Source organism: Berghia stephanieae, chromosome 9 (genome assembly GCF_034508935.2).
Source record: "Berghia stephanieae isolate SIO BIC M18660-M18661 chromosome 9, UCSD_Bste_1.3, whole genome shotgun sequence".
NCBI lineage: Eukaryota > Metazoa > Mollusca > Gastropoda > Nudibranchia > Aeolidiidae > Berghia > Berghia stephanieae.
In genome coordinates, this window is record NC_088368.1 from 29,987,892 (window position 1) to 30,006,749 (window position 18,858).

Genomic DNA, 18,858 nt, shown 5'->3' on the forward strand with positions numbered 1-18,858 from the left:
AGATGATTTACAACGAAATAATCATCATCTCCCCAAAATATTACAATACACATGTGACTGTTTTCCTCACAACCAAGGACTCCGTCCAGGGAAAGGAGAAAACCGAGTAATCTCCAAGACAAAGACAGAAAGCTGGTTAGAAAACATATATAGAGGTATAGATGACATAGGAAGTGCCTCCCTGCCCCCTACCCCCATGAAATCTAAATAAAATGTGGAGTAAATTCCCTACTATACCCAGAAAGTGTGAGAGTCAGGAATGCAAGGCAAAAGATGATGATGGTGGCTGTTTCATTTGTTTTTTGAGGTTTAATGACATAGGTCGTGTTAGTGCCATGAAAAGTAATATGACAGGCTCAGATAAAAGGGGGAACAGAAGTAGATAATAGCCTCACTTGGATCTTTGTCGAAAATGAAAACATATTAATACTATTAAGAACAATATCTGATATATATATATATATATATATATATATATATATATATATATATATATATATATATATATATATATATATATATATAAACTCCAAAAGAGAAAATTGATCTTATCTGAGGTTTATCGTATCCAAAAACTCAAGAGGAAAAACTTTTCAGCAACACAAATGTATGTTTAATCTATTTTGTTCCCCTTTAATAAATACATATCTCCAGAAAGACGGCCCAGTTTCCTGTTAAGCTTGGCTAAACTAAAAGTGACTTTTTTAATATGTACTTTTATCTGTCGTTAGAGTTATCTTTCAAAATGCAACATACATTGGTTGATCAAAATGCTCGGAAAGGCAAAATGATAAAAAAAAAGTTTGTAGAGTTGAGACGCTATCTATCATTACTAGACAAGATGGTCTAGGCTAATTGCATGACGAGTGCCAGTCTCGTTCTGGTTGTGGGGGTGTGCATGGATGACACAATGGGGAGGGAATTGCAGGGATGATAGACAAAGACACAAACCATATGGGGGGCTATAGCACATATTCATGTTCACGTGTTTGAGTGTGTTTTTTTTTTGTCTGTTGCTTTAGGTCTCTTCCAACACAAATGAGGTTATATGAGAGACCGCTGAAACAAAAAAACAAGCAATCTAACAAAAATAGTACAAATGTAAATCAAAATCATAACCTAAAGATATCATAAGCTAAATTATAAATAACCAAGAACAAACAGGCAGAAGATTTACAGAAAAAAAAATATCCCCTGTCAAAAATACAATCACAAACCAAAGAAGCAGGATAGGCTAGTAAAGAGAAGAAGAAACGACATCACTATCGGATCGTACACCCATGCGAACATCATAGGTATATGATTCAAGGGTGATGCTCCCATCCAACCACCCGCATGTTTGAGTGTGTCATGTGGTGACAACTTGTGTATTTCAATGAATCCAGAGGACTTACACACTTATGAATGTACATTCTCTGGTGAATCTTTGCACACACTACTCATTCGAATATGTATAGAAAGTGTTGTTTTTATTGCAGCAAGTGAATATATTACGCAATAAGGAGCGTAAAAACAGGACATGGAGTGAGAGGTGGGGGGAGGGGCGAGTAGAAGAGGAATGATTGAGAGATTCCCTGTCAATCTCAGTTGTGAAAATCCAGATTGATGAGTTTATCTTAACCGGACTAGCTCAGGGATGGAGTTTATCTTAAATGTTTAAAATTACTAATGATTTAGTGCAGAAAAATCGGGACCAGCCTTATAATTTATTTTAAGCGCGAGTTTATTTTAATGCAGTTTATCTTAACCGAACAACAGTGTGTATATATATATTATCAAATATTGTTCTTCATAGAAAAATTATATCTTCATTTCATTTCGCTTAACACACACAATACAAGATCTGATTCATCCATAACTCATATAATGACCAAAGACATAAATTAGAGATGGTTTACAAGGAAAAAATATCATCTCTGATAAAAAAAAAAAATGCATGATAACAGTGGCCAGACTCCAATGCCATGCTGTGATCCCCAACCCAGGATATTCTACCGCCCTTTGTGTACAAAAGTGCACAGTCCATCTAGATAACGAGTGATCCCAATAGTTTTGTCCCACTTCCACTACACAGAAGATAGTCACATTGCCATCTTGTTTCATTTTCGGCAAAGAAGAAATAAAACAAAAAATGAACTGAAACACACAAAAAAATAATGCAGGCAAAACTATTTTATCTCAGTAAAGACAGTTACAGGGTGTAAAATGTTGCCTCAGCATATGAACTTTACAGGAATATGTTTGTTTTTATTGTTTTTAAGGGTTTTATGGCGCTTGCAACACATTTAGGTTATATCAGCGCCAGTAAAAAGGAAGAAAATGGGATAGTAAAAAGTTCTAGAATTACAATTAAAGCACCCAAGAAAAAGTCGAGACAAAGGGGAACTGGGAACAAATAGGGATCAGATGTAAATTCCAAGAGCATACCACCAATGTACTCAGTTTGAGATCACCTATAAGTCTCATCCGGACACAAGCACAAAATCCAACATAGAGGAATACACTCAAATGCTTACATTATACATTCAAAATAATAATAATACATAACAGAGAGATGATTTACAAGGAAAAAAATATCATCTCCCAAAACAATAACTATGCATTTGACTGTTTCCCTCCCAGCTAGGATTCCGACCAGCGCCAGGACAAAACCAAGTAATCTCATTCCGAGACAAAGACAGAAAGCATGTTGGAAAACAGATATAAGGGGATAGAAGACACTGTATGTACCTCCCTGCCCACTATGGGAGGTCAGGATCCCCACCCAGTTACAGGAATATGAAACAGCAAAATTTTGTATAATTCCGTCAGAGGTTAGGATGATGATGATGATGATGATGATGATGATGATGATGATGATGACAAAGATGATGTTGAATTGTTTTCTTCATGAGAATGATAATTTTGTCAAGAAAGAAATATAAAATAAATGCCCATATCCAAACTCACTCTCTCTCTCTCTCTTTCTCTCTCTCTCTCTCTCTCTTTCTCTCTTTCTCTCTCTCTCTCTCTCTCTCTCTCTTTCTCTCTTTCTCTCTCTCTCTCTCTCTCTCTCTCTCTCTCTCTCTATCTCTCTCTCTTTCTCTCTCCTTCACCATACAGTCATACAGGATTTATTTTGCTTCAATATCTGGAAGATGACAATAAATGCTATGCGTTATGATACAATAGTTCAAAGTGCATCTCATTGCTTTGTGAATTAGATTGGCAAGACAGTCAAACAGTCAGTCGACACAGAACTAAAGCACGCTTTGTAATTAAGCACAGATCCTTCCTCCAATAGCTTGCTTCAGTGTGTACATAAGAAAGCTCAGTGACTAAAACCCTGGCGTGATATTGTAAATTACATAAAATGACAATTCGCCAAATGGCTTTGGTCAAGAGTTATTAAACACTCCTAGAAGAAATGTAAATCAAGATGGAGAAAATAAGTGAACTTTTATATCGCATAACTTCATTTTATGTGTGCTCAAAGCGCTTTACAAGGGCTCCCAAGCCAACAACAACATTTAACATGTAGGATGAGACCCATCATCAGTATAGGTACTATCACCATTCTTTATTTTTGGACAGAGACAATGCAATTACCGACCAGGAACTCATTTTATACTTGGATATGGTAGGAGAATGTGAGTAAAGATTCTTTTCCAACTTTCAACTGCCCACAGCGGGAGTCAAATCAAGAGACTGGGAGTTAAGGAGCAGAGTACAATTCAAAACCCGACCTGAAGCTGCTTTTAACTAAAAACCATTTTTTTGGAAGGGAAAGTCACATTCGTTTTTTAATAAAAACAAATACACAAATAAATTCCCTTTATTCATCTCCAAGGGGAAATTTGTCTTCAGGATCTATTCCAAGGGAAGACTGGGATAACCCAGGCATCAGCCGCAGTGCAGCGCTGCAAAGTGAGGTAGGGTGGAATATTCTTGCTCAAAGCCACATGAAATAGCGAGTTGTCGAATTCTGTACATTTACGAAGCAAAGACCATTTATCGTAAAGCCACACTGTCCAATATTTCCTTATCAGGACTGTTCGACCATTATTAGTCCACATCACTTTCTTACCAAACTCCATAGGTACTTAAGTCCACCGTCGACTGCTATTTCTTCCAACTTACTAAAATTATAAACAAATTGGTACAGTGAAATCAGTCGGGTGGTGAAAAGGCTTGAACTGAGATATTGCCAAGTTTAGTTAGAAGGTCAATTTTTATCAAAAATGAGTTCTTGTCATAAATGATTAAATCAAAACCTTTTTGTAAATCTTCGTGAAATATCAAAGCTTAATTTCACTTCTAAATATTTTTTTATAGCTAGTCAAGATGAAAAAGTATGAAATTTGAGAAAAGTTGCAGGATACCTTTCCCATACATCTGACCATAACTTCATGGAAAATCACCCGATTTACTTCAAATAAAGATTCAAATGCTCTGGGGAGCATATTCGTTCAGAAAATGCAAAAAAATGCAAATCCAAAATTTTCACCTTCCGACTGATTATGTCATGCACTGACACAATTATGAATCACACATCAATAAGGTAGTATTGAAATTGAACTATAATGGTGCATCAAAGGGAAATAACAAATATAATTCATCTTGTTTTGCACAGAGAGTCAGTCTCTCTCTTTCTCTCTCTCAGACACAAAAATTTGTATATATACATATGTATCCATTTACCATCCAATTTATAAGAGTGAATAACAACCTGTAATTAACAAAACCATAATTATTAGCTTCCCAAAGTCAATATTCGTCACCTCAAAAGAAATATAATAAAAATTTAACATAGTTTAAGTCATTGTAAAAACATTGCATATTTCCTCCATTTCATCTTTTGCAAAGTCTGAATAATCTTAGCATTAATTTTCAAACTAAACAATTGCTTTGATTTAAATATCAAACTGCTGCTTAGAAAAACTGGGTAAACTCACATCTGTTTTGTTTTTGTTTTTAAGAGTTTTACGGCACTTGCAACACATTGAGGTCATATCAGCGACAGTAAAAAGGGAAATGGGATAGTAAAAAGTTTTAGAATTACAACTAAAGCACCCAAGAAAAGGTAAGACAAAGGGGAATTGGTTCAAATAAGAAACAGGTGTAGATTCCAAGAGCACACTATCAAAGTACATAGTTTGAGATCACTAAAAGTCTCATCCAGACACCAGCACAGGTCCCCACTGAGAGGAACACACTCAAATGTTTTACAAATCATATATAATATAAAGAAAACATAACACAGTGCATAACAGGGAGATGATTTACAAGGAAAAAAATATCATCTCCCAAAATTCTAACTCTATACTTGACTGCTTTCCTCTCAGCCAGGGTATCTGGCCAGGGCCAGGACAAAACCAAGTAATCTCATTCCAAGGCAAAGACAGAAAGCATGTTGGAAAACAGATGTAGGGGAATAGAAGACACAGTAAGTACCTCCCTGCCCACTATGAGAGGTCATGAACCCCACCCAGTAAACTTACATCTCCTTGACCAGAAATACTGTAATCCTGATCAGTGAGGAGGTGGGGGAAATTCTTTTTCGTCTTTCTATATTTACCACCTTGATCTGGGTATTCAAACCCTTAATAAGATGACTAGTTGGTATGAAATAAGGCGCCTATATAAACAGAATTGACAATTTTCAAACCACCAGAAGTCGTTTAACAGTGACCCATAGAGCGATGGCCAGTTGATCAATTAAAAACACAATTTTGGACACATCGGCTCAAAATGAAATTATCTCAGGTTAACAAAGAGCATAAAACCCCAGAGATGTAAAATTTTAGTGTTTGTCAGTTTGAGAAATATCATTCATTCTACATAATAAAACATCACCAAAATTTAACTGGACTCACATTTTAACAATAAATTCAATATTTTAGCATCTAAACCGGCTCAACAAATTACTGTTTTGAGGTGATTGAGTGTATGAGCAAATGATCTGTCATGCACTCACTGCCCAGTGGTTGGCTATCTCTAGACTTCGTCGTGTCTGCAGCTATTTATCATATTAAAAAAAAGCTACTCTGGCTTCTTTCGCCATGGTAGTGTGGTATGAAGGCATTAGCGTTCTGAGGTAGATAGAGAGGATAAGTGGTTGACTACTATGATAGAGCGATCTGTGTGGACAGAAGTCACAGCTTTTCTTTTTCCAAAGCAAAATAAATTTTTAAATTACATAAAATAAATTTTTAAAAAGAAATAAAAGAACAAACCAAGAATAAAAGAATGGGGAAGAGACGAGGTGAAAAAACAACCGAAAACAAAATCAAAAATGAAAATAAAAAAAAGAAGGGAGAGGAAGGCTGCATAGATTGCCCTTCTTTTTCTTCAACTTCTGACCAGTGATAAACAATGTTTTAGTGCTTTTTAACCGTTCAGTAGAACTTTGATGATGTAACTTTTATGGCCATTTCGCAGATTCAAAATGTTTACTTGTGATTCTAAAATCTAGAAAACCATGTAATCCATACAACTTATTGGGGATGGAGACTTTCGGATTAAAAAGATATGACAAGATTTTTAGGTCAGATCAGATCGAGTTTTTGCTTCACAGATGGTTTTGCTTCTTTTTCTTTTTTTTTTAACTTGGTAATATGCAAATATTTTACAATGATTTCAACAATATTATTAGATACATCAATCTGATTAAAAACCACACAATAAAATAGAATGATATTATAAAACAACTAAAAAGTCTTGATAAAAAAAAAAATTAAAAAGTCTTCTCCACAATAAAATATCATAATTCTAGTAATTGTTGTTCAAAATCAAAACTTACAACCCAACAAAATCAAAAGTTAATAATATATATATAACGGAATTGAATTATATAGATTTCATATGAAACATATTAAGTCAACATAATAACATTTGACACCAAATTTGTTGATATTTGACACGTTTTTAAGTATGGCAAATGCAGCTTAACTCTCTCCTTACCAACCATTTTCATAGTGTTCCAACATACACGTTGAATGTTTAAACTGAAATTTTAAAACAATAAGTACATGCAATTTTGTTGAGCAAAACAAGCTCTTCAACACAACACTAAGTTCTTATAAATAAGAAAAAGAGTTTTCTCCAAATTTTGTGACTTGAAAAACGAATCTGAATAAGAAAAATGTTGTGATTTTTCCTACAGTTGGCAAGGAGAGGGTTAATCCAATATTTGGACAAAATTGTTATTGTGAATTATTGACAAATCTTACAATCTGGCGATAGTAGCTTGATCTGACAATTGAACAACGCTATTGTCAATTTTTGACAAGCAAAATAATCTGGTAACAACAACTCAACACAAAATTCAAACTGTTTTGTTTTTTGTTTTTTTGGGGGGTGGGGGTGGAAAGGGGAAATCAGGAAAAATTGAGCTTTAACGTGTCCATAGTCCCTGGTATTTTCTGTAGACACAACATATTAGACTGTAATTTTATTTGAAAGAAGGGGCTGGTCTCCATTTGACATGAAAAATGGCAAAGTCAAATAAAACCCGACGAGATAGGTGATTCTTGTATTTCTGTTCTTGCATGTTAGAAGGAACCAAACGTTACATACATGGTAATAGACATGAAATAAATTCTATTTTAATTTGTCACAAATTTTTGTTACTTAAGTATTTGGTGTCAAGTTGTGAAACACATAACTATATGACTGTGTGTGTTGTTTATGTTTTAAGGGTTTTACGGCGCTTGCAATACATTTGTTTTTGTTTTGTTTTTAAGGGTTTTACGGCGCTTGCAACACATTTAGGTTATATCAGCGCCAGTAAAAAGGAAGAAAATTGGATAGTAAAAAGTTATAGAATTACAATTAAAGCACCCAAGAGAAAGTAAGACAAAGGAGAACTGGGAACAAATAGGGATCAGATGTAGATTCCAAGAGCATACAACCAATGTACTTAGTTTGAAATCACTTATAAGTCTCATCCGGACACAAGCACAAAATCCAACAAAGAGGAATACACTCAAATGCTACATTATAAATTCAAACTAACAAATATAATAATACATAACAGAGAGATGATTTACAAGGAAAAAAATATCATCTCCCAAAACAATAACTATGCATCTGACTGTTTCCCTCCCAGTTAGGACTCCGGCCAGGGCCAGGACAAAACCAAGAAATCTCATTCCAAGACAAAGACAGAAAGCATGTTGGAAAACAGATATAAGGGGATAGAAGACGCAGTATGTACCCCCCCCCCCCCCCACTATGGGAGTTGCAACACATTCAGGTTATATCAGCGCCAGTAAAAAGGAAGAAAATGGGATAGTAAAAAGTTCTAGAATTACAAATAAAGCACACAAGAAAAAGTAAGACATAGGGGAACTGGGAATAAATAGGGATCAGATGTAGATTCCAAGAGCACACTATCAAAGTACTTAGTTTGAGACCACCTATAAGTCTCATCCGGACACAAGCACAAAATCCAACAAAGAGAAATACACTCAAATGCTTACATTATAAATTCAAAATAAATATAATAATACATATCAGAGAGATGATTTACAAGGAAAAAAATTATCATCTCTCAAAACAATAACAATGCATTTGACTGTTTCCCTCCCAGCTAGGATTCCGGCCAGTGCCAGGACAAAACCAAGTAATCTCATTCCGAGACAAAGACAGAAAGCATGTTGGAAAACAGATAAGGGGATAGAAGACACAGTAAGTACCTCCCTGCCCGCTATGGGAGGTCAGGATCCCCACCCAGTATATGACTGTAATTCAACATGTTTGATATTATAGTTCTCATATTTTGTAACAAACAAACAAACAAATTATTATGTAAACCTCCTTCATTTGTATTTGTATATACAAGAGTAGAAAGTCAGAATTCACTTATTGCACTTTCACACTGAACACCAATAACATTCATTTACCCGTCTCTTGTGCACAGACTGCAGTTGAAGTGTTTCAATGGAACCAGGAGTAAATTGGTATAATGACAATCCAAAATTGGAACCTGCCAACTACTTGTGAGCTGACTATAGGACGACAGAAAATAATGACTTAAAATAAATAGGGGCAGGTTAGAAACCAGTCATATAGACTATGGGACTCAGCTTTATCATTGTTTTTTATATTGCAGGAAAATTAATTGGTTCCCATTGAATTGTCTCTAATAGATTACAAAGGTAAAGGGTTACATATTGTTTTACTTAATTTCATACCATCAAAAATGCTCCTGGCTCCTACAGTATTTTCCTATGACAACACCAGGTTGTATTGATTTTAACAAAATAAAACAATTGAGAGATCTATATTAGACGTTTATATTCTAAACATACGTCAACATTGGATAATCACAGTTCATCTTTTTCAGTTGTCGATGTCGATGAAGAAAATGATGATGACGATGACGATGGCATATCATTATCAACACTACGTATAGAAGCGGATTGCTCCATCCTATGAATATTATTCTCCTCCCTCCCACTGCCTATATTCCCCTCCCTTTGGTCCCCTGCTGCCTCTACGTAATTTTGTGTTCGTGGTTCTGATATACTATTTTGTTCTTTATCCTTGCTACTACTACTACTGCTGCTACCACTACCACTGTTGCTATCACCATCATTAAATTGATTTCCTGACTGCCAATTAGATGTACCAGGCACTTCCTCTGGACTAGGCCCGGACTCTTCATAAATAAAAGTTTTATAAGTTCCGTCTGCAGCTGATCTAACTGAAATTTTCACTGCAGGTTTTGATCCCACATCTTTTTTATCCATTTTTTCACCAACATTTTTGACATTATCATTGTTATTATTATTATTATTATCATTACTCAAAGTGGTTTCCTCACTTCCTTCACTATATTGCGATGAAGTAAAAACTAATTTTCTTTCTTGATGATGTTTGCCCTCCTGTTCATTCCTACGATTGTCACCGACAAAAGCTTCCTTATTGTCAGGGTAGAATATTTTCACTTTCACTTGATGCATAAATTCAAACAGAGAGTCCAGAGCTAATTTATCAATGCGATCAAGCCGAAAGTAGGCTGACTCCAACAACCTGGCTATAGCTTTCATGTATTCAGAACTCCTGGGTAGCGAGTCTAAATTAGTCTCGTCTTGGAGAGAATGTATTACGTCCAGGTACATTTCATTAAGATTTGGTTTTTCAAAATGGCCACTGCGGTGCATTGGATGCTTGAGGTAGAAAGAAAACGATTTGGAATTATCTGGAAGAGGTTCGTATCTCATAACTCGCTTTTTATTTTGGTTCACAGTGGAACCTTTATCGTTGAGGGATTGGGTGTTTTCATTACTGCCTTCCTGTTGTTCTTCATCCTTGACTGGTTCAAGAATAGATACCTCAACATTGATATGAAAGAACTTGGTACCACCTTGAAGGACATAGATCTGTTGAGTTGGGTCCAGGTAATCATTGCGGTAGAAAGCATGGCCCGCTTTGGTGGACGGTGGTGTATCTTGGGGTTGTTGTTCTTCAACGTGATGGGAAGATGATGATGATGATGATGATGATGATGATGATGATGATGGTGTTGCTGTTGGTGGCTGCTTATCTGAGATCTGTGAGTTTATTTCTTCTACTTCGTCTTCATCTTCCACTGGGGAGAACAGAAAAACATAAGAAAGAGATCAGTCCAGTTTAACTTAAATTAAAGTGAGCAGAAACTAACTCTGTATGAAAATATTTATTATTTAGCATCGGACAAAAAATACAATGTATAATTTAAAATTTGTGGAGAAAGGGAGACAATGGGATAGATGGCTGTAACTGGGAATAAAAGAAACATGAAAGGGAAGAGGGATGGAGGAAGCTAAGGGATGAGGAGAGAGTGGAAGAAATGTGTGTGTGTTAAAATTAAACAATAAAAAAATTGAAATACTATTGTTGGAAAATAGCTGTTCCAAAAATGTAATATCGTCTAGCCGTATTTATATTGTAGGTTGTAAAATAAGCATATCTAGAAACAGTGTCCGAAATCTTGGTGTTTATTTTGACAGTAAAATTAATATGCAAACTCATATTTCTAATATTATTCAAAATTATATTTATATTTAAAGACAATAGCAGTGTAAGATCCATGCTGGATATTTGAAATAACAAAATTATTAGTATCTTCTCTTATACCTAGTAGAATAGATTATTGTAACGCTCTTTTATCTGGTTGCTCCAAGTATTCTATCGATAGACTGCAGAAGATACAAAATAAAGCAGCCAGACTTGTTCCTATTAAAAACTCAAGAGAGCGCATTATTTCTACTCTACATAACCTTCACTGGCTCCCTGTTCATTACAGAATAGAAAACAAAATTCTTTTATACGCCTATAAATGTTTTACTAATGTAGGTCCATCTAACTTGCAAGACCATATTGAAGTCTATACACCTCGCCATGTCTCAAGATAATCAGAATCTCTTTTAATGAGAGAAATAAACTGCATTAATAACTTTCACCAAGAGCTTTTAGCTGTGCAGCTCCACGTCTGTGGAACTCTCTCAGTTTTAGAACAAAATCTGCACCTAGTGTTCTAACATCTTAAGACTGAATAATTTTACAGGACATTTTATGATTGATGTCTTTAAAAATATATACATATGTGTGGGTCTGTGCGTGTGCTTGTGTGTGTGTGTGTGTGTGTGAGTGGGTAGTTGTGCGTTTGAGTTAATTGTAAAGCACTGCAGAGCAGTTTTAAGTGAATGCTTAGGAGCTATAGAAATATATTGCTATTGCTATTGTTGTTGTTGTTGTTGTTGTTGTTGTGTGTGTGTGTGTGTGTGTGTGTGTGTGTGTGTGTGTGTGTGTGTGTGTGTGTGTGTGTGTGTGTGTGTGTGTGTGTGTGTGTGTGTGTGTGTGGTGGGAGGAGGAGAGGAGAGAGAGAGAGAGAGAGAGAGAGAGAGAGAGAGAGAGAGAGAGAGAGAGAGAGAGAGAGAGAGAGAGAGAGAGAGAGAGAGAGAGAGAGAGAGAGAGAGAGAGAAGAGAGAGAGAGAGGAGAGAGAGAGAGAGAGAGAGAGAGAGAGAGAGAGAGAGAGAGAGAGAGAGAGAGAGAGAGAGAGAGAGAGAGAGAGAGAGAGAGAGAGAGAGAGAGAGAGAGAGAGAGAGAGAGAGAGAGAGAAGAGAGAGAGAGAGAGAGAGAGAGAGAGAGAGAGAGAGAGAGAGAGGAGAGAGAAGGAGAGAGAGAGAGAAGAGAGAGAGAGAGAGAGAGAGAGAGAGAGAGAGAGAGAGAGAGAGAGAGAGAGGAGAGAGAGGAGAGAGAGAGAGAGAGAGAGAAGAGAGAGGAGAGAAGAGAGAGAGAGAGAAGAGAGAGGAGAGAGAGGAGAGAGAGAGAGAGAGAGAGAGAGAGAGAGAGGAGAGAGAGAGAGAGAGAGAGAGAGAGAGAGAGAGTAAAAGAGATGAGGGGGGGGGGTACATTAAGTGTAACTAAATTTCACAATCCTTACTTTCTTGACAGGTGAGCTCCACCTCTAGGTCACGATGTTGTTCTAAGTACTGTAAGAGTTTCTTCCCTTGTTTTTGGAAGAGAAAGACCATGGGAATATTGACGTCATTGGTCCCATCTCCCGACATGGCAAACAAACTCAGTTGGTCGCTGGATGTACCGGAAGATGAATCTGGAAATATGATACACAATATATTGAGAAATAAAATAATAAAACTCCCTTTATTCATCCCATAGGGGGAATTTGTCTCTAGGGTCTATTCCAAGGGAAGACTGGAATAACCCAGGCGTTAGCAACACATCCAGTATCGCGTTCATGAAAACAGGGCCCAGAAGGGCCACGGTTCAAGTCCCGCTCTGAGCGGTGTGTACTGAGCCCTTGGAAAAGGCTCTTTACTCACATTCTCTCACTATGCTCAGGTGTAAAATGACTAACTTGCTGTTAACAGCATTGTCTCTGTTGAAAAAAAAAAAAATTTAAATACAATCGTCATGTCTCATACTACATGTTAAGTTTTGTTGTTGGCTGGGGCCCTTTGTAAAGCAGAGCACAATTTGTGGATACTGTGCTATATAAAAGAGGGACACTCCATCCTTAACTTATCTCAATGATAATAGAATACTGGGATCACTGGAAATTCAGAGCTGCCAACCCAGAATGCCAGTAAAATAGGATAAGACGAAAAGATCAAGGTTTTGATTTTAAAATTCAAATTTTTTTTAACCCAGGTCAGAAGCACAAAAACCTATTATTCCAGTCTTATTCATTAAAATATGCCATTTACAACACTTGAAAATTATAAATAAGTTATATTACATGTGTAGTCATTGTATCACTAAATCATTTAAAATAATATTTTTTTAAAAATGGGATTTTATCAATCTTGTCAGGATACCTAATTAGGGTTAAATTATATTAGATTAAGATAGAGCACTATACCTATGACAATACCACCGATGCCACCAGCCTTTTGAATATTGCGGGCCTGGAAAGGGAAAAGAGAAAAGTAAAACAAATAAATGAAAATAAATAAACAGCAATAGTACAAATAAGTCTGTACGATTCTATAAACCCAACAGTCAATGCTTGACAAAAAGGAAAAGGCAAAGGCAAATCCCATTCAAGACTAGGCTTATATACATCTGAGACTTAGTTATTTTCTGGACATAAACCCACACCTGCCATGGCCAACAAAGAAAAAATCTGTACATTTCATATTATAAATCTGTAACTTGAGCTTTTATATTAGTGCGGGGCGGTCCTTGGCAAGCTTAAGGACCACGGTCCTACGGTCCTTGGGAAATGAAGACCGCAAGGACCGGTCTCTAGACCGGTCCGTTCATTCTTGAACCGTTAAAGACCGCTACACGATGAAAACCGTGGCCTACAGGAGTAAAACACACGGAGTAGTCACACTCATTTCAAATTGTAACCTAATTAGAGAAGAGGGGTGATGCCTTCTTTATTTGCTCACCGTACTTCATTGTTACTTCGATAATTTAATAAAATTTGAAATTTATCCCCATTAACGGAGATAATGGCATCGCCCAAGGCGTTGATCGAGTTGTTCGTGGCGTTGATACACACACGCAACTCCTACCCCCCCCCCCCCACACACACACACACATTAGAGGGCAGCGAGCATTGAAGAGTAAGAGAGAGACGTGAAGTTATAATAAGAGGGGGTGGATGAGGTGATAAGAGGGGTCGATGGTGACTTTTCGCCAGATCTAACAAACTCAGCTACCCATTCATTGCTGAGTAGACAGGGATTCAGAAAAAAATCGACTGCACCCGGGATCGATCTCTGGCCCTTTGCGTATAAAGAGAGTGCTCTATCAACTGAGCTATCGGGGTCCACAAATATTCTATTGGACCTTTTAAAAATACAGACGTTATAACTGGTTTTTTTGGACGGAAGAAACTAATGAAACTCATATTACTTGATTAGTTAAAACACCAAACGAATATTTTAATATTATTGTATTATTTTTAAGGACAACAATGCGATAGAAAGGAGTCGCGACAAGAGATGGACAAAAGAAAACAAAAAATCAGACTTGCAACTTGCTAGGTTCGACACACACACACATCTTTAGTAGTCACATACATTTCAAACAATAACCCATTAGAGAAGAGGGGTCATGCCTTCATCATAGATCATTGTCATTGCGATCATTATGGTGTAGTAAATTTTGAAATTTACCCCTTATAATGGAATCGTCCAAGGCGTGCGCCTCCTGTTCCCCCATCTCACACACGAAAGGGCGGTTTGCGGAGTGGAGGGAGGTGGTCGTCTGCCTCTATGGTCGTCTGTGTCGTTTAGTGTATGGCAAAGGGGGGTGGGTGCGATTAATTAAGTGGGATGGGTGGTGATTGGTGGAAGATAGGCAAAGGACCGAGGCAACGAATCGCTGGGGAAGTAGTATGGCGCGAGACCGTTGAAAGGTGATAAGAAGTGAGGACCGCCGGCGGTCTTCCTCTTTGGGACTGGATCACGGTTCACAGCTAAAAGACCGTGGGACCGGTCCTCGGTCCGGTCCTCAGCGCGGCACTATTTTATATAGCGCAATAATTCCACTAAACATGCTCAAAACACTTTACAAGGGATCCCTGACCAACAGCAACATGTAACCTATAGAACAGGACATGATGCCTGTTACTGATAGGCGATATTACATTTTTTTTTTTCAACAGGGACAACGCTGTCAACGGCCAGGTTCTCATTTTACACCTGAGTACGGAGAAAGAATGTGAGTAAAGAGACTTTTCCAAGGACTCAACTATGCGTCGAGCAAGGATCAAACCCAGGACCTTCTGATCCGAAAGAGAGTGTCATACCACTAGACCACATAGCTGCACAAGAAGAAAATCAGTATGAAACCCAAATGCACAACGTCTACCCTTATTTCTTTGAATTATCACTTCAAAATGGTATTAGAGTCAATGTAGTGCCGTTTGGTGGTCACTTATTTTTTCTGGGTAAAAATAACAATAATTTTTATCAATAATCCTCAAAAATCTTGGATTTAAAATTAGAATCCTATGGAAAAAAAATCAAATTTTACCAAATTTCGTGTCAAAAAACTTTTACATTCCAATTCAATATGTGCAGGTCAGTAGACTAACAATAAAGCTTTTTACCACTAGATGAAACATCTCTGGGACTATAATATGATTAGTTATAATAATTTAAGTACCGTATTAAGGTCATTCAACACATTAACCCTAGAAAATTCATCCTCCTCTCCTATTCCCCCCCCCCCCTTCAGACCTCAATCCAATAAACATCTTAGTATATAGGATTATTACAATCATTAATTGTCTGTATGGTACACTGCACAAGGACAAGATAGGTTAAGAGAGAGGAAGTTTGTCAGTTTAGCTTTCGGTTGAGACAGATAAGGCCCTTAAAAAAATGTTTGGGACCCATAATGAACTACTTTGTTCTTTATTAGTACTTTATTTGTTCTTTGTACTTTATTTATGATTAGGTTTGTTGATAGGATCAAGTTCATAAGCTAGTTTCAATTCACTGTTCATATTATCTTCAAAGCACATCCTTTTGACTTGATTCTCTAAGTGCCCGGTTCAGAACTAGGGGAGGGCACCAGAATTTTTTTTTTTTAATGAAACAATTGTCACAGTAATTAGAAAGTGAATTATTTATTGTTTTATTTTTTATTACCTTCTCCACAAACATGCAGTCGCCCCTTTCCATGACGGCAATTTTTCCCAAAACGTCAAAACCATTTTCGATGGGACCACATGCCTTGAAGGGCATTGCTGCAACCACGAGTCCAGACACCTGATGAAGAGAAAACAAATTCAAATAGCCATCTATTCTTAATAATTGAATGGGTATGTTCTTCAATATGGTACGTAATTGAATTTGAAATTGCACATGTTTTTGTCCTAGTAAATGAGTGTGTGGTCTTTCGAACATTTTTGGCTTTACATTGTAAACCAACCTAACAAATTGCCTGTTATTATTATTATTATTATTATTATTATTATTATTATTATTTTTATTATTACCATTATTATTATTATTATTATTATTATTATTATTATTTTTATTATTACCATTATTATTATAGAGCCAAATCCAAGTTGATATAAGTAGACCTGTAAATGAGCTCTATAAAAATTGACTGAAACTCTTCGACAAACTGAAGATTCAATTATTTTTTAAAAAATAAGGGCATCATTGGAGAGGAGAGTGATAAATACAATACATTAAAATAGTGGGTGTTATTTCTTATGGAAGTATGACTGCCATAATTTGATGTAGAAGGAATGCTAAATAAGCATGTCATTCATAATCATATAGGTAAAGATGACTTCATCAAAGTCATAGTCATATTCCTGCCAATTGAATTTATTCCTCACACTCACATCTTTAACTTTATCGATGCTCGACAAGTCTGAATTGCGATCCACGAACAGCTCAGCCATTGTGAGAACATTAGAATAATGTAGCAACGAGCAAACTTGATTTTCAATCAGTAAATGACAGAGAAAAAAAAACTTAAATAAATATGACTTCTGGCTAATACACTGAATTATTAAGTAGAAGTGAATTATCAAGAAGAAACTTCGGCAGGCGTAGCGGAAAAATTCAAAGAATCGAAATGAAGGTAAATCGCCACAAAACAGCAAGCTCGCTTGGGCTTGAGCAAAACAATGGCAGAAAACGTCCTGATTTGCACGGGAATTAATTAGGCTACTTACCATTGTTCCTTATAATCAGGTACTCAATCAGTGAAGAAACGGTCAACCAGTTTGTTTACAATGTGAGGCAATCGAAATGTGCTTGTATCAATCTATCCTAATCTAACTTTCGATTTAAAGGTGTCTCCACCATCTACTCGAGATGTTACTTCCGGCATTCGCATTTTATTTTTTTTTATAGTTTTAAAACCCAGCTTGTAATTGTGGTCAATTTTGGCTTAGACGAAACAGTGAAATTTATCGCTCGGCGGCTCAGTTAAAATTGGCTACTGTTGGGATCACGACAGGTTGGAAAGTGAAAAAATAATTTAACGAAGGCTGTGTGAAATTACACTGCGATGTGTTCAGTCACGCCAATTCTAAAAAGCGCCGCTTAGCCTTGGCAATAAATCCATCGTTAATATTAACGGCTCCCATGAGCTATGCGTAGCGTTATGGAACACTCCTAATTACTTTACGGTCATTCGACTACGATTTGTGAATTCTTTCTTTCTTCACTTCTTTCTTTCTTTCCTTTTTTTTAAATATTTGAATTTGACAAATTGACTGATCTCAGTTAATTGACTGAGAATTTACAGGTCTATATAAGAGAGCTGCAAGGAACCCTCGGGTAGTATCTTACTTTATTTATTAGTTTATTTATTTATTTATCTATCTTCATCAACTTCAAAATAACAAAGCTATTGCTTTCTACACAATATATACCTAAGTAAAATAGGAACTTAGAAATTTTCTTAGAGGTGTTTCAGTTGAAATAATAAATCTGTAGCTGGCTGTTCCGTTTTAACCTAAGCATTCAGTTCATTATTGGCAATATCATATCCTCAATAACATATACAGACATGCAGATAAGATGTCAAATTTTAAACATTTATATTATTTCATCAAATTATCTTTTAAAAATTGTTGCCAGACTTTTATGGTCAGCAAAAAAAAGCAAACAAACAAACATCCATAAAAAGCAAAATTAAAAATTAAAAAATTAATGGTTAACAGGATTAAAATTGTCTTACAGGTTTGTTTCCATTAAGATTGTATCCAAATTGGGCTGGACCAGCTCTAAAGGCCTTGTCACCGTTTAAAGGGGGAGGGGCTAAAAGCCTGACGTACACTGGATCATGTTGACCTAGATGGGCCAAAGTAGAAATCATAAATAACAGAACAGCTATCAATATAGACATCTTATAAAATTCTCTTTTCTCCAGAGAAAACTTCTGAAAATATGTAATGGATCAAATAATATGTCATATTTGCACACCATCTAATTAGAATAAACAGTTTTTGTAAACCAAAATGGGTAAACGTATATCAATATCAGTTTGAGATGTGAAAGTCTAGTTAGGCTATGTGGTCCTGTGGTATAACACTTGCCTTCGGATAGGAAGGTCTTAGGTTGAGTCCTTGGAAAATACTCTTTACTCACATTTTCTCACTGTACTCAGGTGTAAAACGAGTACCTGGCCTTTAACAGCGTTGTCTCTGTTGGAAAAAAAAGTATACTATCGCTTAACAGGGATCACATCTCATCATACACAAGTGTTGCAGTTGGCTAGGGCTTTCTTGAAAAGCACTTTGAGCATGTTTAGTGGATTTTGCGATATATCTTTAAAACTTGAGTTAGTTGTTCAATGACTAATATTCTCGAAACAGAAAAACAAAACAGAAAACTAATTTTCTAGTCATTCTACTTTAATTTTTTTTTTTAATTTGG

The 18,858-nt window shown here is 36.2% G+C and overlaps 1 protein-coding gene across 1 annotated transcript in view; it reads right to left on the reverse strand.

Moving 5' to 3' along the window:
• Positions 1-6,569: 6,569 nt before the first annotated feature.
• The window catches only part of LOC144980027 (ER degradation-enhancing alpha-mannosidase-like protein 3), a 36,669-nt gene continuing 24,380 nt past the window's right edge, over positions 6,570-18,858 (reverse strand). The window contains exons 18-22 of the mRNA XM_078927483.1: positions 18,161-18,273; positions 16,102-16,221; positions 13,353-13,398; positions 12,414-12,584; positions 6,570-10,576 (exon numbers count right to left, since the gene is read on the reverse strand). Of these exons, the coding sequence (XP_078783609.1) occupies positions 9,309-10,576; positions 12,414-12,584; positions 13,353-13,398; positions 16,102-16,221; positions 18,161-18,273 (1,718 nt within the window). The 3' untranslated portion in view covers positions 6,570-9,308. The remainder of the gene's footprint in view (positions 10,577-12,413; positions 12,585-13,352; positions 13,399-16,101; positions 16,222-18,160; positions 18,274-18,858) is intronic.